At 42.0% G+C, this 25,430-nt stretch overlaps 1 protein-coding gene across 1 annotated transcript in view; it reads right to left on the reverse strand.

The window, feature by feature from the left end:
• Positions 1-1,483: 1,483 nt before the first annotated feature.
• LOC147105146 (sortilin-like) overlaps positions 1,484-25,430 on the reverse strand; it is a 69,616-nt gene continuing 45,669 nt past the window's right edge. The window contains exons 12-20 of the mRNA XM_086011239.1: positions 21,527-21,629; positions 20,243-20,414; positions 17,679-17,869; positions 14,235-14,424; positions 13,573-13,689; positions 10,671-10,779; positions 8,034-8,146; positions 6,387-6,501; positions 1,484-2,522 (exon numbers count right to left, since the gene is read on the reverse strand). Coding sequence (XP_085867365.1) covers positions 2,508-2,522; positions 6,387-6,501; positions 8,034-8,146; positions 10,671-10,779; positions 13,573-13,689; positions 14,235-14,424; positions 17,679-17,869; positions 20,243-20,414; positions 21,527-21,629 — 1,125 coding nt within the window. The 3' untranslated portion in view covers positions 1,484-2,507. The remainder of the gene's footprint in view (positions 2,523-6,386; positions 6,502-8,033; positions 8,147-10,670; positions 10,780-13,572; positions 13,690-14,234; positions 14,425-17,678; positions 17,870-20,242; positions 20,415-21,526; positions 21,630-25,430) is intronic.

Consider the following 25,430-nt stretch of genomic DNA (forward strand, 5'->3'; position numbering starts at 1 on the left):
AGCACTTGAACACAGCCAAACAGAAAACAATGCAATACAATTTTATAAAACGGAAGGAAAACATAACATAATGGCCCAGAAATTCGGGTCTCCATGGGTGAGCACGCGCTGGGTGCTCACCCGTAAGCCCGATGGAAGTGCCGGTTTCGTGCATGCACTGCGCATGCGCGGGAAACCGGCACTTCCGTTCCTCTGAACGAAGGGGTTCAGAGGTCGAACGCGTGCGCAGGGGAGCCTGCGCGTGCACTTTGAACTTACTCTCCCAGAGAAACCTGTAAAAAAAAATGTAAGTCTTTAGAATTTAGAAATTTAAAAAGCAGGCGTAAGGCTTGTTTTTTTTTTTTTTTTTTAAAAACAAGGTAAGTGGTCAATTAATTAAAATTAAAACTTTTTCTACAGGTTTATTATTTTTAAATACTTTAAAGCAAGGTAAGTTTATTTTTAGCCCCGTTAGAATATAAAATTATTTTTTTCAAAAATTTAAATTATTGTTTAATAGTTAATGTAATTTATAGTTTATTTAAAAAATTTATTTGAAGGTTTACTGCTATTTTGGGGCCGTAGTATTTATAAGTCTTGACAGCTCTTCCTGTCGAGACCTATGAATGGGCTTTTCCCTCCTCCAATTGGCTGCCCATGGCCCACGTGATCCCAGGGGATGCATCGAACTAACTGCGCCCCGGGACACGCAAGCACTGCGCGCCGGCAGCTGGGCCAGGCCCTGGATCGGAATTCCAAGGGGCCCTACAGCTCAACTGCCAGCGCGCAAGGTAAGTGCAGGTCGGGGGGGTTGCACCCGCGGGAAGCCCCCAACCCGAATTTCTGGGCCATTATATTAAAAATGTTCATACGTTTTTCCAATTCCAAAAACTAATATTGTGTTGAGGATAAAATAACAGAAAATGCTGGAAATACTCAGCAGGTCAAGCAGCATCTGTGGAGAGAGAAACAGTTAACGTTTCAGGTCGATGTCCCTTCATCAAGGTCATCGACGTGAAACATTAACTGTTTCTCTCCCCACAGATGCTGCCTGACCTGCTGAGTATTTCCAGCATTTTTGGTTTTTATTTCAGATTTCCAGCATCCGCAGTATTTTGCTTTTGTATAGTGTTGAGAATCTTTCTCAACCCAAATAAATTATCAGCTGTAGTCCGAGCACTGAAATAGGTATTCACCAAACAAATTCAGTACGTACTACACACAACTTGCTATTTCTGAAACTGGATAACATTTCTATATAAACCACCCTAAAGTACATGGACAGTAGTTTCAAATTATTTCCCAGTTTATCATTGGTTAAGATAAAGGTAGAATATCAGCTGAAACAATTTATGTTGTAAATGGCAACAGTCAAAAAGATACCTGCGTGCAGACCAGATGTCATTCCAATTTATTATTATAATCCATGTAGTGTTTTGTTTATACGCCTACTGTTCTTTTATAGCAGCGATGAAAGAAACAGCAAAAGTGGAGCAAGTCAGGACACAAGCAAGCATTAGTTTTTAATTTAAAAAAATTAAATTACACTTGACAATTGATTAGGGTTTTGATATTCTAAGTGTGAAAAGCCCTCATTAATCATTTCTTCGTGGTTTGAGGCATAAGACTTAAGTGGTAAATTAACTCCCAAAAATCAACAGTACATCTCTTATTTAATACAATGCGGAAATGTTTCTTGAATCAATATATGCATCTAATATTTCTTATACATACTCCTAATGTATTTTACACATCAAGTACACAGAGCAATATCTCTAAATAGAGTTCCTAGCAGGACATTGCTCAATGACTTAACTTTCCTAATTAAGGTGTCTGATATCAAAATTGTTACGTAAGGGAAGTTATTAGAGGCCAATAAAGGAGTCACAATATTTCAAGACATTTTGGAAACAGCACTGCCACAATAAATGCCCATTTCTCCAAGTTGAACACGGAGTTTTATTTGAGCCCATTATCTGGGATTCTGGATTCAGCGGCATTTATTTTTCCAAGATGCAACATTTGCATTAATTTAAAAGTTCCACTCCTTACGTTTAATCTGTGACACAAGTTAGCCGCGATGAGAAATAAAAGCTATGTTGGTTATTGCAGTCTTTTCTCAAGAATGTTTAATCATATAAAAAGTCCACTAGAGTTATGTACCCAGAAGCCGATTTAAAAAATGTAGTTCTGCAAATAAAAACCAGTCAAACTCCAAAACCACTATTTGCCTCTTTTTTAAAAACTCTGGTTGGCACCAATTCATTCTCCCCCTCCCCCACATAAAACAAAGCTTTCAAAAACAGTTCCAGTAAACCAGGACCAGAAGCAGTCTCATCTTGTGATTGCAGATCTCAATATAATCACATTCATAAAAATGTCACATTGCCTTCGCATGATGCTGCAAAATCAGAATGTAGGTATTTGATAGAGAATCAGATGGAGGCAACAGCATCTCTAAGTACTAAGGTAATGTTTATTTGGCAAGAACAGCATCTTGTAGCTCCAAACTTCTTTTTAAAATCAGTCTATTGCAGGAGATCCTGTAAAAGAAAAGTTTTGCTTTCACTGCAAATTGTTGATTTTAAGGGGTTGAATTTCACCTTGCACTGGAATGATAGGTCACAATAATGTTTTTAATTATTTAATATATTTAATGAAAACTTTCAAAACACTAAATCTAATGAGTCTGGGGTTCAGGGAGCAAAACCAAGGCAGAATGCATCATTCTGATTTCATATGTACAAGAAATCATCTTTACAAAAATTGATGAAATCAGCCATTTCACATTTATTCTACATGATTGCACCAACAAATAAACTGGATTCTTTGACAGAAAAATAAATTATCTGGGGGAAGACATTTTTTCCAGATGTCAAGTTGATTTCTGCCACTCCTATTTTTGGAGGCAACAGACAGAATAGTTTGCATTTCTGGATCCTGGATTATAAATTTGATTTCAAGAAAAGCCAGTGAACTTTGTACACAGAACAACTGTTCTGCAACTTCGCCTTAAGTCAGAGTCCCAACCAAAAAAAGAGAGAAGGTTGTTTGCAAGTTGTATACATTTTCAAAGTGTTACATTAATAATGAGGGAAATCTTAAACATTACTGGATCTCATGGCATATAGATCAGGTTGCTAGCTCTCGCTGCTGCAGGCTCCACACACCCATCACACCTGTACTTGCTGACCCAACAGACCATCAGTCTTCCAACACCTCCAATTTAAGATTCTCATCCTTGTCTCTTATTTCTCTATCACTGGTTCCCCTCGACTTACTTGCAACTTTATTCCTTGTGATGTTGCAGTTCTAGCTGAATTCCTGACTGACTATTTATAGAAACAACTTGTTTCCAGGTGATTCAGGGGTCTAGAATGAGGGGACATAGACACAATATTAAAATGCAAGTGATTTAGTACAAAGGAGAAATTTATGGGCCAAAACTAGTGATTCGAGCCGAGACCGTACCAAACTTAAAGAGTAGGTTAAATAAGTGGTTGAAGGGAAAGGAAATAAAGGTATAGGGTGAGGGCAGGCACATCTCTCACGTGGAAGATAAATAGCAACATGGCTGGGCCAAATGGCTCCAAGGTTTTCAGTTTTTCTTCAGCACTGACAAAATAATTGAAGGCTGTCAGAGGTTGGGAATAATGGGAGAACACAGGTGCTTGAGCTGAAAGCAGTAGTAAGGAGTTGCTAGTGAAAGGACAGGAAATCAGTGGCATTCAAGGTGGAATACCAAATGGCATGGAGGATAAATGTGTGCGCTTGGGGTGGGAGGTGACTAGTACTTGGAGGGAAAGGCAGTTACGATAGGAGGGCATAAGATGTGGTAATGGTGGATGGGCAAGGTCCTGATTAGTTGAATGTTGGGACAGAGGGTGTATAGGATCTAGGGTGACCTAGGGATTTGGGAGTATGGGATGGAGTAGTGCAGTCTGCGCAAGTGCCTCAATCTCTATCTGTGCCTGTGATCTGCTTTTGTCCCTGATCTTTGTCTGTCCGCCTGACCTCTGTCTGTCTGTCTCTTTTTCCCCTTTCTTCACCATCAGGGTGCATGTCACTCTCTCTGTCAGAGATCTGGCCATTCCCTTGATATCTCTCGATTCTCTAATCTGTGTCCGTCTCTATCCCTCCGATCTGTCCCCTTTAGGGTTTCTCTCCAGTCTCTGTCCACCCATCTCTCCTGATCTTGTTAGTTCTTTCAAATCTCCCTCTCCCCGCAGATCAGTATTTCATCCCTCAATCCCAGGGTCCATTGATTTCTTTCCAATTCTCTGCCTGTTCTCACTCCTGCAACCCATGTTCCCTTGATGTGTGCTGCTCTACCCCCGATACAAGTTTATCTCCTAGACCGTTTCCCACGTGTTTCTCCCTCTGCCCTGAATTCTGTGGCCTTCAGTGCCTATCTCTAGTCGCTCGCCCGTTTACTCTTTTTCCCCTCCATTGGTCTATCTTCCATTTCTCTTTCTCTGATTTTTGTTGGCAGTTTGGGCTTAGAGGTATTGCCTTGGCTTATAATCAATCATTCAGGAAGCTGCCAGCTTCAAGGGAAAGCTCAAAAGCAGAGGCACGTGTCCGTGGGCCAAACAGCTGACAGATACTGATGAGTAGGGAGGGTGCTCCAGAGTAGCCAATCTCATTAGTGGAAAACGACAATCTTTTCAGGGAAAATAAGAAACGTAGCAGTTAGAATACCGTATTTGGGAGGAGGCCTTGAACTCAGTGCCCAAGTCAGTGGGACATGGAAAGCTGGCAGTCAGTATGGGACCAGGAGGCAAGTTTATAAAATACAAAATTCTGAAATATTTCAGAAACATGTCTAAAAATCAAATTAAAACTTGTATGGTAAAAGATGATGGCAATGGAATACAAAGAAACAATTCAGATTTGTTTCAGAGAGCCAGCCAGTTGCCAGATTGTACAATTACAAAAGAAAGTGACAAGTTTACGTAGGACATTTCCATTATAAATATGGATGGACAACAGACTTTATAATAGAAAAACACTGACTGAAAAAGACAAAAGTGGCAAGAGGAAGTAAGGTTTTGTAGACAGGAAGTGTAGATGTAAGTTTTTAATGAGCTATATAGATAGAACTGCATTTATATAGAAAGGACTAGATTTTATAAAGTACTTTTAATGTCCTCAGGATGTCCCAAAGCACTTTACAGCCAATGAATTACTTTTGAAACAACAGAAAATGTTCAGCAGGCCAGGCAACGTCCGTGGAGAGAAAATAGAGAGTCAACGTTTCGGGTGAAAACCCTTTGTCAAGACTTTTGAATTTAGTCACTGTTTTGTAGGCAAACCCTGCAGGCAACTTGGACACAAGGGGCCGTATATTCTGATCCCTATGGGTGTGTACATGCTGTGTACACACCCGTAGGGACATCAGAAATGCTGGTTTCAGGCATGCCAAGCGCATGCGCTGAAAACCGGCATTTCCGATCTGTCAAGACTCAAGAGAAGTGCCGGGCTCTTGGAGCACAGCCAGCACTCCACAGGGGGACCGTTCAGGAGGCCAGGGACGGGAGCGCAGGCAGGCGACCAGCAACAAAAATGGCCGCTCCGCACCTCGCCTTTAAATGGCGCCTCCCCAGCCGCAGGTAGGCCCCCCTGACCCCGTCGGACATAGCGTCCGACGCTAAGTCAGGGGGCGCTCCCGAAGATCATGGCCAGGGCGTGAGCAGGGTGCTGCGCACAGCGATTACATCATCGCCGGAGGCGCAGCGCCTCGGGGCACTACCGGTTAGCACCGTCGCTAACCTCCCGCTGAATTTCACGGGAGGCGCTTGTTGCTTTGCGCCCCATTAGCGCCCTCTTAGGGTGATAAGAGGCGCAAAGCAACCCAATTTTTCCCCCTAAATTTTGGTTTAAAATATTAAATTTATTGTAATTTCAACTCATTTTAAAAATGTGATTTTTAAAACATTTATTTAATGTTAATGTTTTTGGGTGATCTCCATTCATATATTTGACAGGTCTATCGGTCAAGTGTATGAAGGGAGATCCCCTTCTGCTATTGGCTCCCCAAGGCCCACGTGATCCCAAGGACGCTTACGAACCGCCTGCGCCCCGGGATACGTGGGCCCTGCGCATTGAGTTGGAGAGACCCAGGAGTGGAAGTGTCCGGACCTCGGGTAAGTCCGTAGATTTTTTCCAGATTGGAGGCTTCCGCATGCAGGAAGCCTCCGATCGGAAAATACGGCCCAATATCTCACAAAGAGCAATGAGATGAATGACCCGTTCATCTGTTTTTGGTGGCATTAAAAAAACAAGTGCTGGTCCAGATGTTGGTAGAACACCCTGCTCCTCTTCAAATAGTTCCACAAGAGGCACACAGGCAAATTCCAAATTTGCCCATGGCATTTAAAAATGGAAAATAATTGTACTACACTTACTTCATCAGAGTCATCGTGGTACTCTGGTTTATTGACAGCTACAGTGGTGCCCAGTTCATCTGCTGTAGTAGCCTCTGCATGCTGTTGTAGGACTGAGTACCGATGTACTAAGAATCTGAAAAAGATTGATTAAAAGCAATTTTAAGACATTACAGCTGGCACTTCACCTTGGTTATTTAAATTTTATACACACACATATCCTTCTCTCCATAAATAATCTGGGGGTTTCGCGTAGAAAAAAAAATCATTTCCCAACCTCAACAAAGCAGTTATTGAGAATAAACTGCATATGGTAAAAAATATGAAAAGGAATCCTTGAATTACACAGTATTTTAGTTAGCATGTGAATAAGATTAAAGTCTTGGACAGTCCCTTCTAGCAGCTGGCCCTTGGTTACTGACTTGCATTTTCAGATTATATGTTCTAATTCAAAATAGAATATTTGCATAGATGTTCCTTATATCAAAACTAAGGAATTGAGAGAGTTGGCTTAGCAGAACCCACTCAACATAGGCTTCTAACTATTGCTGGAGATTTTTCAATATTTAGTAATTTTACTGAATTGGAAGTGTGTGAAGAAAAAATGTCACTGTATTTAAGCAAATAAAATGCTACATTATTCCTTTAATGGCTTGCTCGTCAATTTAAATAATTTTCAGAAAATCAGTACCATATAATTCCAAGAGCCTTGCAGAGTTCTAGAGAGATGCAACTCAATTGATTTATATTTATTTGCTATTTTGCCCCAAATTTTGAAGGCCCCCCCCAAGGTTCGAAAGGACCGTTTTCGTGCTGTTACCTCATTGGCAGAAAAATGCAAATCAGAACACTTAAAATGTTAGCATCTGAAGCTCGAGATACATGCAAATTAATGGTAGCTGTTACATTTTGTAAGTGGCCATGGAAATGGTTCCATGGTGTGGCCCATGGTTAGGTCCCGACTCAAGATCTATACGACAACTTTAATGAAAGCCGCTACTGCTAATGCTAAAGTTGTTGTATAAATGTACCCTTAAATGTTTGTATTAAAAGCAGCGCAACAGATAATGTGGGTATGATGAAGCTAAATGGCCTCTTTCCATCTATTCCTCTGGTTAAGGGGAAAAGGCACCCAAAAGCTGATCCCTAGTCTCCACAAATTATTCAAGGTGACTCGCACACCAACTCCCTTGGAGACGTGCCCTGTTGCTCTTGATGCCATCAAAAAAAAAAATCGCGTTATCAAAACACAAATCCATAAAATACCACTCTGGACGCAGGCTGTTGGAAGTTATTGGGATATGTGCACTGATAGAAATTCCTTCATTCATTGGGATAATGCACTATAAAAATACGTAAAGGATAATTTTACTGAAAATCATGTACAGCGCATTCCCAAATTTCCTGTAAATGCGCTCAGCAGGCAAGGCTCCCACCAGCAGCATAAAGTGGGAAAGTTACACATCAAGACTCAATAGAATCTGATGCCAGTTTTTTATTTTATTTAAAAACTCCTTGTATTCTCTCCTGTCCCTGTTCTATCAAAATCGGCCATCATATCAATTGGACTTAATGAACTGAAGAACATTGGAAAATTAAAAGGTTTGCTATATTTAACTAACCTTAAAAAATCTGTTTTCTCAATAAAATAAAATCAAATACACTTACCTTCCACCACACACGTATTTCTTGATAAAAATCACTCCAAAGATTAACAGCATCAGTAATAATGCTATTATAGTGGCAATAATTGGCACAGAGCTGGTTTGGTGAGAATCAGACTGAAACCAAAGGAAATTTTATTTTTTAATACAAAATATTATTTGTACTGAATAGGTTCTAACAATAGGTACATTTAATACTAGAGCAAGGACAACGCATCAGATCGTTAAGCGTCTTGAAGATGCTCTCATCAAGGTGAGCAATGTCTCCACCAAATACAACTACTCTACCTTTGTACTAGATTAGTATTTCAGATCAAATACAAGGTAAAACTTCTTCTAGCTGTCTTGTTAACACACCTTTATCCCACTGGAAGCATACCCCTGTGAGCGCCATGAAGTTATCCAGTGACTAATGAGTTAGTTGATCTTGGTCAAGGATGCAGCAGGGGCATTATAACTGTCCTCAATACTTGTGGATTAGGAAGGGGAAGGGGGGGGGGGGGGGGGGGGGAGAAAATCAGCCAGTGTTTCCACTCGATTGTGATCAAGTGGCTCATATTGGAAGTTAAGCGTGTGGGCAATTAGGTGAAGACTGGATCAGACTTAGCTGGTATGCTCCTCACCATTGACAAGCCTACCAATAATCATTAATAATGCCCACTTAAGCAAGCTGCCAAAGGGCACCCAATACATGTTAATGGGAAAAAGCCTGAAATGTTTAATTCTCTTGTTATACCAATGTAATAGTTCCATTTAAAATTTTTGTAATATTTATTTGCTACTGCACAATTTCAGTCCCAAAAGTAGCTGGGAACTCACCAGCGTACAGGGTTAAATTGCACAAACTAATTTTATGTAGAGTTATTATGGCTACAGGAGACAAGTCTTATCATTCCACCCATAGGTAAAAGGACTCTGTTCTAACTCACAACAAACTCTCCTTTATAGTTTGACCCGTTAGAAAATTAGAGGACGGATACAGTTGCTTATAAATTTGCATATGCAACAAAAATAAAAACTTTTTCCCCCTGAACATTTGAAAACTGAAAGTAGTCTTTCACTGATTTCATTGTATTGCAACACACTTCAGTGGGGACAGATTAGAATTAGCTGTAATTTTCAAATTGAAAAAAGTCTGCAAAATAAGAGACTATTCAGATTGTTGGCTCCAAAGTCATAAATTACACTACAACAATATGTTTAGTTGCATTTTCAAAATACACTTGCTGGGTATTAATTAAGATTAATAAAGCGAAGAAATGTTGCAATTCGGCATACACTGCAGTAAGTTTCAACATGCAGTCAGGAAGACAGACTGTGCATGTGGGGCCACATTCAAAAGCATGCACTGAACAATTGAAAATTGAAAATAAGTAAATCTGTGACCAGTTCAAAAATGACCTTTTATACTAAAGCAAATGCTTGCACTTTCAGATGGGAGTTTAATCCATTGTCCTGGAAGAGTCCAAATTGAGATTTCTTTAGCTGAAGAACACATCTAATATTCAGATTTTTTGATTTTTCAATACATCAAATAATTTCACCATGTTCAATATGCTACTGAATTTGAAACATTTTGAAAACCACCTACTGAAATAATTAAAATTCAGTTTTTAAATGTATGCCTATGTCTATCTCGAATCTATAGAATGATTTTCAGCTTCATATTTTCAGGATTTTTAAACCAATTAGCAACTGTAAAATAAGGGGCAATTTATACTGAATTTTGCTATATTAATTTGATTTTTGCCACAACTTTGTGAAGTTTAGAAATAAGTATGTTTCTCTCGTCAAATTCAATACAACCAAATTAGACTTTGATTTACTTTGCCTCAGCTACTCAGATTTCTCTGCCCTTCCTTAACTTCACCTCTATAAATAATCGCAAGCACACCCACCGACTTGACCATGCCATCACATGAAGCCTCTGCATTGCTACGGTCATATGGTCTTCTTGACCCTCTCTTTCTAACCCTAACCCTGGGGAAAAAAGACACACTACTCCCTAACTCCATCACTAGTGCCACTTCAACTCCAACGCTCAACACCTTCTACTATGACCCTGCCAACCACACCAACATTGGCATCTCGGTCAGTTCACTCAGCAACGGTCTCATTGCGACATTCAAGAACCTCCATCAAATTTTGGCTGATATATAAACCGCAATGCTCCCCCACCAGCCACCTTGGTAGATTGAGAGTCTGTGAGCCACAATCTACAGTGCCCAGTGTATATGACTGGCCTGGCTGCCCACCACCTGATCTTGCTTGGCCACTTCAAGCAGTCCTGCTGGTCCCTCTCAGTTTCCACATCTTATACTTCAGAATCATCCTGGTGGGCAAATACAGCCCCAAACTCCTCTCTAAAAAAAAAAAAAACCCCACACTAACCACCTTCTCTCGCTTTCTAATGAATGCAATTTCACACTGACTAGATCAGGCCAGCTTTGGTGATGACAGCACCAGCACAGCAGTATAACGGGGCAATAGTTTATGTGCATACTTCGACCAAGAACTCATTTTACACTTACTTCCTAGCTTAACTTGTTACCCTAGAAATCTTCAGAAATTCACTAGATTTGCTTTCCTCAAGGAAACCAACATTTCCTCCAATTGCAATAATGATTACAGTTGCACTTACCAGTTCTTTAGGTGCCAACAAGTTACTGACGCATTTTTGACGAATGTCTTTCACCGAGCGATCCAGTTGTATCCCTCCGTAACACTTGTCTCCTGGAATTTTTCGGTATCTAAGAAATGACAAGTTAGTTACAAATCTGTGAATATATCAAATGTTAAAAGAAACTTCACATTTAAAATGATCTAGGAAGAGTTTTCATTTTAAAAAGTATGTGAATAAAACACCAACACAAGAACTGGTCTTCATTCTAGTCAAACTTTGTAGGTCAGAATTTCTTTAAGTAAAGACTATTTTTGAAGCATTATGAATTAGCAATCATCAGTTAAATTATTAGCTCCAGTCAAGTGGACTGTGTCAAAGGGAGATGTGATTGCATATTTTGCCTCTGGCTGGGGAGTTTAGAACTAGGGATCACAGTCTCAGAATAAGGGGTCGGCCATTTAGGACTGAGGGGAGAAGAAATTTCTTCACTCAAAGGGTCGTGAAGATGGTTCCTTCTAAGCTATGCTGCCGCAAGCTCTCTGCCGGTCCTGCGCAGCCCGGGAGGGGCTTTTCCAATGTTGTTTCGCGCATGCAAACTGTTAATGGGCCGCGCAGCCCCTTAAAGGGGCTGTGCACCCAAAAAAAATTAGGGGGAATATTGGTTGTAAATCTTTGTTATTCTCTACCCCAGAGGGCTGTGGATGCTCAGTCATTAAAGACAGATTAATAGATTTTTTGGATCTTCTCTTAGGCAGTCCATCGGAACCGAGGATGACTTGCTTCCACATTAAAAATGAGTTCTCAGGTGACTGATGAGTCCAATGCAGGACCTACAGTCTCTGTCACAGATGGGGCAGACGGTGGTTGAAGGGACGGTGGGTGGGGTGCTTGGGTTGACGTGCGCTCCTTGCGCTGCCTGCGCTTGGCTTCCGCTTGCTCCCGGCGAAGAGACTCTAGGTGTTCGGTGCCTTCCCGGATGCTTCTCCTCCACTTTGTGCGGTCTTGGGCCAGGGATTCCCAGGTGTCGGTGGGGATGTTGCACTTTTTCCAAGGAGGCTTTGAGGATGTCCTTGAAGCATTTCCTCTGCCCACCTGGGGCTCTCTTGCCGTGCCGGAGCTCCGAGTAGAGCGCTTGTTTTGGATATTAAGTGAATCAAGGGATATGGGGATAGTGTGGGAAGGTAGAGTTCAGATCAATGATCAGCCAGGATTTTACTGAATGGCAGAGCAGGTTTGAAAGGCCTACTTCTGCTCCTATTTATGTTTTATTCTTATATTTTCTAGGAATTTACAAGTCAAACTGCTCGGAGCTCATGGTTGGATTTGAAGCTCTCAAACATAATGAAGTAGTGCGAGTGTTGCACAGGTTTCCAGTTTAAAAAAAAGCAACCATTGTTGTAAAATGCTTCCACCTTTTCAAAAATGGTCTTTACATAACATATAAATGCAAAGACCATACGAATAAATCCCCACTGAAATCATACATTCCCAAATCAAGAGAATAACGTTGGAGGTTGCCGGTACAGTCAAAGGTAAGCTGGGAACCATGTTCTTTGGGCTTGGATTCTTTCGTACCACCTGCCAGAAGCGCTCACATCAAAACTAGAGCAGCAAGGCTGGGTTCTGCAGGAAGTGTTTAAATTGCAGGTAACCATAATGGTCACATTTGGGGAACTGGAACTTGTCTGCCACCTGGTGGATGGAATAGTCTAGTCCCTGCAATGAAGTTGATAGCCTGATGATGCCCTTCTCACAGTAGGTCCTGAACAACTTACCCATATCTTCCCTGGGAGAGCAAGTAAAATAATGGGCCAGAAATTCAGGTCCCAACACGCGAGTACGCACTGGGTACTCACGCATAGGCCCAACGAAAGTGGCGGTTTCATGCATGCACTGCGCATGCGCGGGAAACCGGCACTTCCGTTCCCTGAAAGAAAGGGTTCAGTGGTCGAACGCGTGCGCCAGAGAGGCAGTGCGTGCGCATCTTACTTAATTTTTTTTTTTTTTTTTTTTTTGCAGGTTTCTCCAGGAGGGTAAATCTCCAGCAGTTACACTTTTAAAAAGCAGGCGCAAGGCCTGCTTTTAACAAGGTAAGTGGTGAATTAATTAAAATTAAAACTTTTTTCCACAGGTTTATTATTTTTAAATACTTTAAAGAAAGGTAAGTTTATTTTTCAGCCCCGTTAGAAAATGTAATTAATTTTTTCAAAAATTTAAATTGCTTAAGTTATTTCATGTAATTTATAATTATTTTTAAAATGTGGACGCATCGAACTAACTGCGCCCCTGGGATACGCAAGCACTGCGCGCTGGCAGTTGGAGGAGGCCCAGGATCGGAATCCCACGCGGGCCCACAGCTCAACGGCCGGCGCGCTAGGTAAGTGCAGGTCGGGGGCTTGCACCCGCGGGAAGCCTCCAACCCGAATTTCTGGGCCAATAATGAATGTATTCCCCACCTCCTCTATTCATTTCAGACACTGCCAGTCAGGGTCACAACCCAAAAATTCCAAGTGTTTGACAAGCAGTTACTTCGTTTCTATGGGCAGACACATCTTACTACATACAAAAAAAAACCAAAATCGCCAGGGATGGCTGACTGAAGCCCTTACAACATGTAACAGCAACAATGCCATCAGCCCAGAAAGAAGCCTGTACTAACCTGGAAAGAAACCTCGTTGAAAATCCTGTAGGACCATCATGTCTCTCCCTGATCTACTCCCAAATCTTAGTCCAATGTCTAAGACTCCCACAAGAAAATGGAGATGATTGCAACTCACATCAACCGCCATTTTAATTTGCATTTACTCTCAAATCTGAAGATTTATTAAACAATTTGCACAGAATGCCAGCTCATGTTAAGAGGTACTGATAGTCCTGAAGTCAAAATTTCCTTCAAACAGTTTTCATTGAAACACATTACCCATTTGTCTTCAATATTTCTTTTCTTCCTTGTAAGCAGAACTCCAGGTCGTGGCCCTGCAGATCCGCCTGCTCCAGACATTCGGAGCTATTTTCTTTTCGATAGTATCCAAAATCACTGGGGTGGGGAAAAAAAAATTATATTTATAAGCAACAGAGCCATTCCCAGCCAAATGAATAAAATGCAACCTCGACAAAAATCATCCAGAACTCAATTCCCACTCCTAAAAAGCAAAGAATTTATCTTTCCTTGCAAAATTTACACAGCATGAAATAAACACTGCAATTAACATTTAAACAATTCAGCAAGGCATGTAAACCAATTTAAGCTTTTGATTAGAAGCAATACATTCATATAGCACTACTTTTGTGTGTCATTATTGCATTAATTAACTGAATTAAGTTGGATTTTTAAAACAATTACAGATAAGAAGGCAGGCGACCGAGAGGTTTGCGGTCCTGCAGAGTGAAACTATGTTTTAGGACCTGCCAGGTGGACTTTTCCCGTTCTGTATTTCCCCATTTGCCCAACGCAAGAGTCCTACATGTTTCTAGCATTCAGTAAACAGATCCTGACAGTTTGGCAAGCCTACATATTACAAAATAAGTAGATGGATTAACAGATTTTTGTCATGAACCATTGGATAAATAGCAATAGCATACCACAAATAATCATCCAGAGTACACAGACAGACATTGGGCTGTTTATTCACAATGTAGTCATGCCCATTTCGGCAGAGGGAAGATTTTCTTAAACGCCGGAATTTTTCTTTGTAACCCAACATACAGCCATCATTAGGATCATTAACATTACTTGAATGTGCAAGCCACTGGATGTAATCATCATCAGCACCTGGGGAAATCAGGATTAAACTTTTTTAGTGCATTGATTTATCTACGTTAATAGTAAAACACCAACTAGATTTCTAAAAACAATACAACCAGAGCTACAAAACAACTTTGGGTCTTGGAATATCCTAGAATATGTTTCCAAATTCCTCCACCCCCCCCCACACGAGTGAACAGAATAGAAGCTTCACAATTAAAAGCTCATGCAACCTCCAAATGCCAGCTTAGCAGCAGCATTCTCACCCGAGTCACTGGGCATGAGTTCAAGTCCCACTGTAGAACTCAAGCACGTAATCGAGGCTGGCATTTCAGTGCTGCAATGTCTGAAGTGCCACTTTTCAATGTCCCATCTGCCTGTTCAGTGGACATAAAAGATTCCATGATATTATTAAAGAGCAAGGGAGCTCTTCCATTATCATGGCTAGCATTTATCCCTCAGCCATCACAGCAGATTAACTATCATTGATCTTATTGTGGGACCTCACTATGTGCAGACTGGCTGCCGCATTTGCCTTCAAAACAATTCATTGGCTGGGAAGTGTTTTGGGGAGGTCACGAGTATGAGCCATATAAATGCAAGTTCGTTCATTCAATTCAAAGCAACTTCCACTTGGGCTCGTTCGTACCACCCGACAGAAGGACATTCATACACCTGCTCCCATAGTTAGATTTAGTTGTATTACAAAAATGAAAGAGATTTGGATATCTTAACAGAAAACAGGTCAACTTAAGGACAAACTCAGATTTCAAAAGTACTTAAGTCTACACTTATATACAGTAAACGCACATATTCCAATTATTAGGGTCTTCGTTATAACAACTTGCATTTATATAGTGTTTTTAAAGCTAAAACATCACAAGGCACTTCACAAAAAGTAGGGGAAACAAACACCAAGCTGGGGATAGAGACATTAAGAGTGATGACAAAAGGCTTGATCCAAGAGGTCGGTCTCGAGGTTTTCAAAAAAGGTGGCGAGGTAGGAGAATTATCCTGACGGAGCATGTGCTTTTGGCTGAGGAAAGCAAGGAATGGCACTGCACGATATGGTTGAGCCAACTTTAGCAATTGATGACTAGGCCAGTTGTATGCCAGGTATGTTTGGGTTTGCAGCATTCTGACTTAAAATGGAGGCTGTACTAGAGGATAACAGTAATGGAGGACGGTGACTGATTTGCTCAGGACAAGTCAAGGGAGCAGTTTAGCGGTAGACGGCCAGAGGAGAGGAGTTGAAGAATGAGTTTGTGAAGATGCTAGGTAAAGGTTAATTCTGTAGGTGGATGATAATAGTGGAAGCAAATTAGGGTTGGGGGCTGCAAGTGGTCATAAATAGCCTTGCTGGTGATCAAGACTGTGGGTGAAAGAGGCCTAAGAAATGGTGAATTTGAGGGGTGGCCAAGGACATGAGTGAGGGAAGTTTATTAAGGGCGAGATTGAGGGGACAGGAATGCTGTGGAATCAGAGAGCAGACTAAGAGTTGAGGTGCAGGTTGAAAATCACTCGGTACAAATGCTGAAGGGAGGGAGGTTGGGTGGGTACAAGGCTGGTTGCTGACATCCTAGAGCTTTTACATTGTATAACTTAGGTTCTTGAATTCACATTGTAACATTCTCTTTGTAACATATAAATTGCTAGGTTCCCAAGGACAATATCAAAATGGGTTGAGTGTGTACAGTATCTACATATGACAGCAGTTCAAGTAAGCTTTCTCTCCAGCGACATGCATTCATCATTAGAGGGCACCAAACACCATCAACCAGAAATATATTACAATCAAATCCATCCCAGCAAGGAATCACTAAACAGACCTTGGCCGACACAACTGCAACCACAAGCTGCAAATTAATAGAAAATATTCAAAAAGAGCGAAGGCTTTAAAATTACGCAAGTAAATATCAGTCTACGCAGCAATGGTGAAATTAGTTAGGGCAAAGTTAATTTTTTTTATTCATTTCTGCGAAGTGGGCACTGCTGGCAAGGCCAGCATTCATTGCCCAATCCTAATTGCCCTCGAGAGCCACCTTCTTGAACCGCTGCAGTCCGTGTGGTGAAGGTACTCCCGCAGTGCTGTTAGGGAGGGAGTTCCATGATTTTGACCCAGTGACAATGAAAGAACAGTGACATATTGCCAAGTCAGGATGGTGTGCAACTTGATGGGGAACTTGCAGGTGATGGTGTTCCCAGGCACCTGCTGTCCTTGTCCTTCTAGGTGGTAGAAGTCACGGGTTTGGGAGGTGCTGTCGAAGAAGCCTTGGTGAGTTGCTGCAGTGCATCTTGTAGATGGTACACACTGCAGCCATGGTGCGCCGGTGGTGAGGGAGTGAATGTTTAAGGTGGTGGATGGGGTGCCAATCAAGCGGGCTGCTTTGACCTGAAAGGTGTCGAGCTTCTTGAGTGTAGTTGGAGCTGCACTCATCCAGGCAAGTGAAGAGTATTACATCACACTCCTGACTTGTGCCTTGTAGATGGTGGAAGGGCTTTGGGGAGTCAGCAGGGGAGACACTTGTCGCAGAATACCCAGCCTCTGACCTGCTCTTGTAGCCACAATATTTGTGTGGCTGGCCCAGTTAAGTTTCTGGTCAATGGTGACCCCAGGATGTTGATAGTGGGGGATTCAGCGATGGTAACGCCATTGAATGTCAAAAGACAGTGGTTAGACTCTCTGTTGGAGATGGTCTTGCCTGGCACAAATGTTACTTGCCACTTCTCAGCCCAAGCCTGAATGTTGTCCAGGTCTTGCTGCATGCGGGCATGGAGGGGCTTCATTATCTGGGGAGTTGAGAATGGAACTGAAAACTGCAATCATAAGCGAACATCCCCACTTCTGACCTTATGATGGAGGGAAGGTTATTGATGAAGCAGTTGAAGATGGTTGGGCCTAGGACACTGCCCTGCGGAACACCTGCAGTGATGTCCTGGGGCTGAGATGATTGACCAACAACCACAACCATCTTCCTTTGTGTAGGTACGACTCCAGCCAGTGGAGAGTTGTCCCCGATTCCCATCAACTTCAATTTTACTAGGGCTCCTTGATGCCACCCTCAGGTCAAATGCTGCCTTGATGTCAAGGGCAGTCACTCTCACCTCACCTCTGGAATTCAGCTCTTATGTCCATGTTTGGACCAAGGCTGTGAGGAGGTCTGGAGCCAAGTGGTCCTGGCAGTGAAAACAATAAAATTAAGTTAAATTCAACAAAACTATTAATATGTTTTCATTAATCTCGATCTATTGATTCTCAACCTCATTGAATCTGAACTCACAATCTCTTGTAAGGAGTTCCTCAAAGTCGATGGTGACAGATACCCAGTGTTGCGTAATTATGAAGTCCACATATCCCCAGATACTGACGTTCATCGATTTAGCACCTGGTTCCGATGCAAGGCCAGTAAATACAATGGGCTTGTCGGTGAATTGATATGAATACCAGCACTGGCCTTCATCAATAGAAAACCTAGGAATCAAAGCAACTTACTGAAACATGCAAACTTCAAGATTGCTCTCTATATTTTATCAAAAATGCATGAATATCACAACCAAGTCCCTCCCCTTATTTATGGCTTGTCAAATTCCCACTCCTCCTGACAGCTGTAAAATTGTGTCAATAATGCACAAATACTCCATGAACTGGAATCAAACAATATCAATTTGAGATTTTCAAAATTACAAGGGGGCTTGACAAAAGTTGATTTAGGCAAATTGTTCACTATTACAAGACGTTGAACTACCAGATGAGATTTTTTTTTTTTTTTTTTTTTTTTTTATAAACAAAGTTGGCAGGAAGAAAGTCAGGCTGAAATTTTCATCCAAAAGTTCAAGTAGTTTCAGAATAAATCCAGACAAAAAAAAGGGACCGTGGGATCTGCGAAAAAGCAGGTAGCTGGGGTTAATCTGTCATAATGAGTTTGCAGCATCAAAAACATGGTTTCATTGGTCCAATATAAACTACATTTGTGAATATAATCACATTATATAACAAGTGAAATCAAACTTCTTGACTTATTTTTTGCACACCCTCCTCCTTAGTAAGACTTTTCTCTTCCAACACCACCAATGGTTTCCTCAAATAGGAATTCCCCCATCTGACATGTCTGAAACAGAGGCTACAAGGAGATGCCAGACAGGTCAGGCTACAGAGATGTTCTGCGTCCACCTGCCAATACCCACATCTACAGACAGAATTGACATGATATTGCTTTATCAGACATGCTGGGAGAGCTTTTCATTCCCAAAATAAAATGCACCAGTAAACATCCAATACCAACCCCAAGATATGTGAACGCGTGGCTAACTTTAATGGTCCCAATCTCAATCACAGCACACCGTGCTTTCAGAAGCAATGCATGAAAGGAGGAACACCAGCATGGTCAACTGCTTTGACTTTTGCTGCCAGCCAAGATGTCAGCCATTTCTGTGGATCCTGGCAACGACTGTAAGGCACTCCGGGTCTGGGTCAGCAGAAAGGCAGATGCACAATTGCGCTATCTGCTGCAAGGACACCTGTGGCTACCAAGCAGCAGAGGGTTGGCTCATGCAGGGACAGCAACGGGCAGCCGTAGCCCAAAATTTCACTGCAATGTTGGGCTACGGGGATGATTCTATGGAGGGGGTAGAGTTATCAAATTAGTCCCACTCCCCTGCTCTTTCCCCATTGCCCTGTAAAATGTTTCTGTTTAAGTATTTATCCAATTCCCTTTTGAAAGTTACTATTGGATCGGCTTCCAGGCAGTGCATTCCAGATCACAACAACTTGCTGTGTAAAAAAGTTTCCTCGCGTCGCCTCGGATTCTTTTGCCAATTAGCTTAAATCTGTCCTCAAACCTTCTGCCACTGGAAACAGTTTCTCAGTATTTACTCCTATAAAAACCCATCATGATTTTGAACACATCTATCAAATCTCCTTTTTACCTTCTCTGCTCCAAGGAGAACAACCCCAGTTTCTCCACATAACTGAAGTTCCTCATCCCTGGTACCATTCTGGTAAATCTCCTCTACACCCTCTCCAAGGCCTTGACATCCTTCCTAAAGTGTGGTGCCCAGAATTGAGCACAATACTCCAGCTGAGGCCACACCAAGGTTTTATAATGGTTTAGCATAACTTCCTTCCTTTTGTACTTTATGCCTCTATTAATAAAGCCAAGGATCCCATATGCTTTAACAGCCTTCTCAACTTGTCCCGCCACCTTCAAAGATTTGTCTACATACACCCCCAGGTCTCTCTGCACCAATAAGAAAATCCAGCCTAAAATGTATGAAACAAATGTGAATGTTTACCCAAAGTCTTCAGGTGACTATGGAGATCCAGTAGATATAGAAACGCAGATACAACAGGGTTGTAATAAAAAAATCCTTTTTTTCTTCACAGCCTCTGGCACGGCCACCCCCCTCTCCAAGGGATTGACAATTAAACGTACCGTTGCACAACTACAGGAAACTCTCGATTTACCGGCACCTAAATAACTGGAAATCTCTGTCAACCGGCAAAATTCAGGAGTAGGTTCAGGTAAGTTTTACTTCATTAGTGGCCGTTCCTGGATCTGTGGCTGTGTAACCGGGGTTCCTGCACCTGTTGCCAAGCAACAGGGACACCTGGATCTTGTGGCCGGGGTTCCTGCACCTGTTGCTAAGCAACAGGGAAGCCTGGATTTGTTGCTGTGTACGGAGCTCTCGTACCTTTTACTATACCTCTCTGTAATCCGGACTTTTTGATAAACCGGCACCACGCCGGTCCCGGATAAAAAAAAGTTTCCTGTATGTTGGAAATTCTATTGATTGGTCAATTGTGACTGCAAAGTAGTGCAGGTGTTGGTTACCAAGCAATACTTACTTTATCATATTGACACTGTTATACTCATTGTGCTCCACTGCAACTATCAAGCCTCCAGAGTCCAGAATAGTGTAGTAATGGGGTCCCTTTAAAGCTTTAAACCAGGAATATCCACCATCATCAGACACATACACATCAGGTATCATTACAGAAATTGCATCCCCAACACTGCCTAGAAATGACAAAAAACAGAAGTAACAAATGTGGGGTGACTTTACAAACTGAACAGCAATAGCTGCTTCCCTGAAACAAAATCTCATTGGTATACCAGAGTATTTTGCACTCCCATCACTCTGCTGCAACACTAAATCTGAACATGATCATTAACAGTAAAGACTAAGTGAGGTTAAGAAACTTAATGTAAAATATTAAATATTGAATATTTTTATTCTCATTTATTCCTCAACTTCCCTTCCGTTTCAGCAATGTCAGAAAGAGCAAGCAAATTCCAATTACAGAATGGGGGACATTCCTAAAATTGTAACAGCAATAGGGTTAAAGACTGGATTAGGCTATTATTCCGAGAGTCTGTATTCAAAATGTTAGCCTATCTTTTTCTCTTCAGATGCTAATAAAGCAGCATTTCAGATTTCCAACAGACAGTTTAAAAAAAAATCAAAACTCCAATTAATGTTACATTACTGTCTAAAAGTCTTTTATTTGACATTCTTGTCACAGTTTAGCAAAACTACTTAATTGACCCAAAAATGAATAGATGTTAGCATGAGCCCATTCCTCCTGCAGTAACATTTTGGTTAAGTTGTCCTCTATTTATCTACACCATTAATATCCTTTGTGCCCAGCATCAGCAAAAAGTAAACTACAAAATTTAACTGTACAAATACAGCACGGTTATAAAAGTGCCATCTACAAATAAAATTACAGAACAACATTTATGAACAACCGCATACTAACGGCTCCTGATCTTTTTACGAGGATATCAGGCAGAAAGTAGCCTTGGTTGCTCTGGTGCAGATCCTGCCACAGTTATACAGCAGCACTGGCAGAGGCCATGAGCAACTCATCTGCCCTTTTGACCAGGAAGCGATGCGTGCCATGGAAGGGGTTTTTGGGGGGGGGGGGGGGGGGGGGAGGACTTTTAAAAAGAAACAATTTATCAAATGAACTATAGGCATGCTCGAAGCAGTACACTTCGTTATTGTATCGTTAAACAGTCAAAATAAAATCGAAGATTGCCGTTTCACTGAAAAATGCATTAAGTATCTAAGAATATGTAAAGCTATAAAATAATTGACACAGCAAAACGTTAAAATCACTTAATACCATGTGCTATGATCAGACCAACTGCATTTGGCTCAGACAGCGGTGGCATTGGCACATTCAGCTTCTGGGAAATGCTGTAAGATGCATGGATATGCAGACTACACTGTGGAGATTCAAAGACAAAAATTAGAACTAAACAATGAATCACATTGTCAGACTTATGCTACCTATAAAGAAAAAAACATTTAGGGACAGCAAAACTGAATATATCAGTTCAACAAAAATACTCCAGGATAACTTCAGACAGCATTTTATTAAACAAACTTAGCACTAAAAATTGGAACATTCAACACATCGCACAGAAATATTTAAATTGGTTTATATACAGTGAATCTCATTACAAAGCTAGGATACTCCCTGGTATTGCACTAACATTACTAAATTCCTTCTGCACTCTTAATACAGTTCTTAACCAAAACGGTTCTTAACCAGTTAAAGAAAAACTTAAATTCACCAGCTTTAGTATCTTATTGGGGTGGGGGGTTTGAACTTAAAAAGCTCAAACTACATTAAGGTAATATGATTGTGAATATGGATGCAGTTTGTTGGTCCCAAGTTTGCCTTGTTGAGATACAACTAAAAAACATTTAGGGTTTTACAAAATGTTCTTATTCCTACTCCAACATATTCAAATCTGGGGGCAAGGTCAAAACTTCTATGAAAGAAGTTGTGTGCTACTTGGGAGTCTGTACAATGTGAGCAAGTTTCTATGCTGCTAGAAAGATCACATCACGATTCCCAGATATTTGCACAGCACGTCATTTTCTCAGAATTTGTTGAAAGCGTTACTTTAAAATACAAAGCCCCATCTTCATAGTTAAAATGCACAAATGAGCTGAATGGTCATGTATCCAAACCAACGTTCTATTACACTTGATTGTTAGTGCTGCACTCCTATCTCTCGAACAGCAAATGTAGCAGAAAGTATCAAATGTGGGACTCCTACCACACACTATTGATATTGAACTGTGCAACAGGGTGGGAGACCTACACAATGGATGTGCGCCGATGCCTACAGTGCAGCACTTAGAGCCAATGCAATGCCCCAGAAACTATTAATTATGTTTCACTGCCATCATTTATTCTCTCCTACAGGAGACGACAGACTCCTTGGATCAACAGACAATGTTCTATTAGGAAGAATATGCAAGCCAGGTTAAACAGAAAGCATCACTGCATGTGTGCCGGCACCTATCTGATGCATAACCTAGGCAGGATGCAGCAGAAAATTCAGCAGGCGTTGCTTCACTTTCCTGCCAGAACTGTAAGTGTTCTCTAAATAGTAGAGAAGAAAGCAAAATACTGCAGATGCTGGAAATCTGAAAAAAAACAGAAAATGCTGGAAATACTCGGCAGGTCAGGCAGCATCAGAACTGCCGAAAGGTCATCAACCTGAAACGTTAACGGTTTCTCTCTCCACAGATGCTGCCTGACCTGCTGAGTATTTCCAGCATTTTCTGTATTTATCTCTAAATAGTAAATTGAGGGGTATGTTCTTCAGTGAAACTGCAATGAAAGTGTCCAAGAATATGTAAAGATATTAAAAATTAACAGGGGAGGTAGAAAGTTAGTGCCCAAATATGAGCAGAAATATTCAAGCACTGCAAAAGGATAGAAATACATCATACGATGCTAGATTCCGGTTCATCGCTGGTGCCCAGTGTTGCTGGAAAATCCTTTTAAAGTGTTAATAGCCACAAAGTGACTTCCAAGTACAGGAAACTCTTTTTTTATCCGGCACCAACGGGACCGGCGTGGTGCCGGTTTATCAAAAAGTCCAGATTACAGAGAGGCATAGTAAAAGGTATGAGAGCTCCATACACAGCAACAAATCCAGGCTTCCCTGTTGCTTAGCAACAGGTGCAGGAACCCCGGCCACAAGATCCAGGCGTCCCTGTTGCTTAGCAACAGGTGCAAGAACCCTGGCCACAAGATCCAGGCGTCCCTGTTGCTTAGCAACAGGTTCAGGAACCCCAGTTACACGGCCACAGATCCAGGAACGGCCACTAATATGAAGTAAAACGTACCTGAACCTACTCCTGAATTTTGTCAGTTAACAGAGATTTCCGGTTATTTAGGTGCCGGTAAATCGAGAGTTTCCTGTAATTTTTTTTAATTTGCAAATTTTTTTTTCAAACTGGTAGCACCAAGACTTCGGTCCACACCGTGATACTATCGGCCTGAGGTGCACTGCAGCCATTCGCTGCCTACTCCCTGCCATAATATGATCCTCCTTGGAAGTACTGCCTCATAAGTGTATATTCAAGTACTGTTATACATGCGCTGTATACTTAATAAATCTGAGATACCTGATATTCAAAGCTTAAAAACCCTATTGATTTGAGGAGTACATTATAAATAAGAACACCTATCCTCTCCAACAACAGTATAAATTGGAACTAAAAACAGAAAATGCTGGAAATACTCAGCAGGTCGGGCAGCATCTGTAGAGCGAGAAAGTTAACGTTTCAGGTCGATGATCCTTCGTCAGAACTGGAAAAAGTTGGAGATGCAACAGGTTTTTAAGCAAGTGTAAGGGCAGAGAACCGGGGGGGGGGGGGGGGGGCGGTGGTGAGGAAAGAACAAAAAGGGAAGGTCTGTGATAGGATGGAAGGCAGAAGAGATTAAAAGACAAAAGGGATGATGGTACAAGGCAAAAGGAGATGGTAATGGGACAAGTTAAGAAACAAATGCCGATGACTCGAGATGAAGTGTAAATGGAAACGGTAGAATCAACAGCAGAGAAAAAAAAATTGGGGCCGAGGTTGTGGTCTGAAATTGTTGGACTCGATGTGGAGTCCAGAAGACTGTAAAGTGCCTGATATACCTATCAATTCATCCAATGAAAAGCGACGAGTTAAGAAAGTAACTATAGGTTTTTATTGGCTAAATAACAGAGCCCACCCTCGTGGGTGATCGGATCCAACAAGGAGGAATACCGGCCAGTCGACCACCTTTATACCTGGGCAGGTAGGTGGAGCCATGGGCGGAGTCAGCAGTGGTCAGCCCAGGTATAACAGCGTGACAAGAGGCGACCTCGTATAGTGATACAACAGTGTGAACAGTGATAACGATATAACAGTGATAACTATAGTGTAACGATAGTGAACGACAAAAGTGGTTTACCACATTCACCCCTTGTTTAGATTTGAGTCTGGCGGGGTGAAGTGTACTACCAGTTCTGGTAAGTCAGTCTGTCCGGAGGCCTCGTAAGCCTTTCTGATCGTCGCAGCGGCGGTGTTGCATTCTCCGGTGTTGATGCTGGTGTCTGCGTGGTCGGCGAAGGCTCGTGGGGTTCCGGCATGCCGTCTGAGCTGGAATTGGGGGGGGCGGGGGTGGGGGTAAAAGGTGGTGTCTCCGGAATGCCCGAGGGTGCGAGGTCTCGCAAGGAGACGGTGTCCTCCCGCCCGTCCGGGTAAGCCACATAGGCGTACTGGGGGTTGGCGTGCAGGTGGTTCACCTTCTCGACCAGGGGGTCCGTTTTATGGGTCCTCACGTGCTTTCGCAGCAGGACGGGCCCCGGGGAGGTCAGCCAGGTTGGTAGTGTGGTTCCCGTAGTCGACTTCCTGGGGAAAACAAACATTCGTTCATGGGGGGTGGCGTTAATGGCAGTGCAAAGTAGTGACCGGATGGAGTGCAGGGCTGCCGGGAGGACTTCCTGCCAGCGGGAGGTTGGGAGGCCCTTAGACTTTAAGGCTAAGAGGACGGCCTTCCATACCGTCGCGTTCTCTCTTTCTACCTGGCCGTTCCCTCGGGGGTTGTAGCTGGTGGTCCTGCTTGCAGCAATACCTCTTGCTAGTAGGAACTGACGGAGTTCCTCGCTCATGAAGGAGGAGCCCCGGTCACTATGTATATAGTTTGGGAACCCGAACAAGGCGAAGAGGTCGTTCAGGCATTTGATGAC

The sequence above is a fragment of the Somniosus microcephalus genome, chromosome 18, assembly GCF_052327205.1.
Source record: "Somniosus microcephalus isolate GS21.2 chromosome 18, FLI_Smic_1.0, whole genome shotgun sequence".
Lineage (NCBI taxonomy): Eukaryota > Metazoa > Chordata > Chondrichthyes > Squaliformes > Somniosidae > Somniosus > Somniosus microcephalus.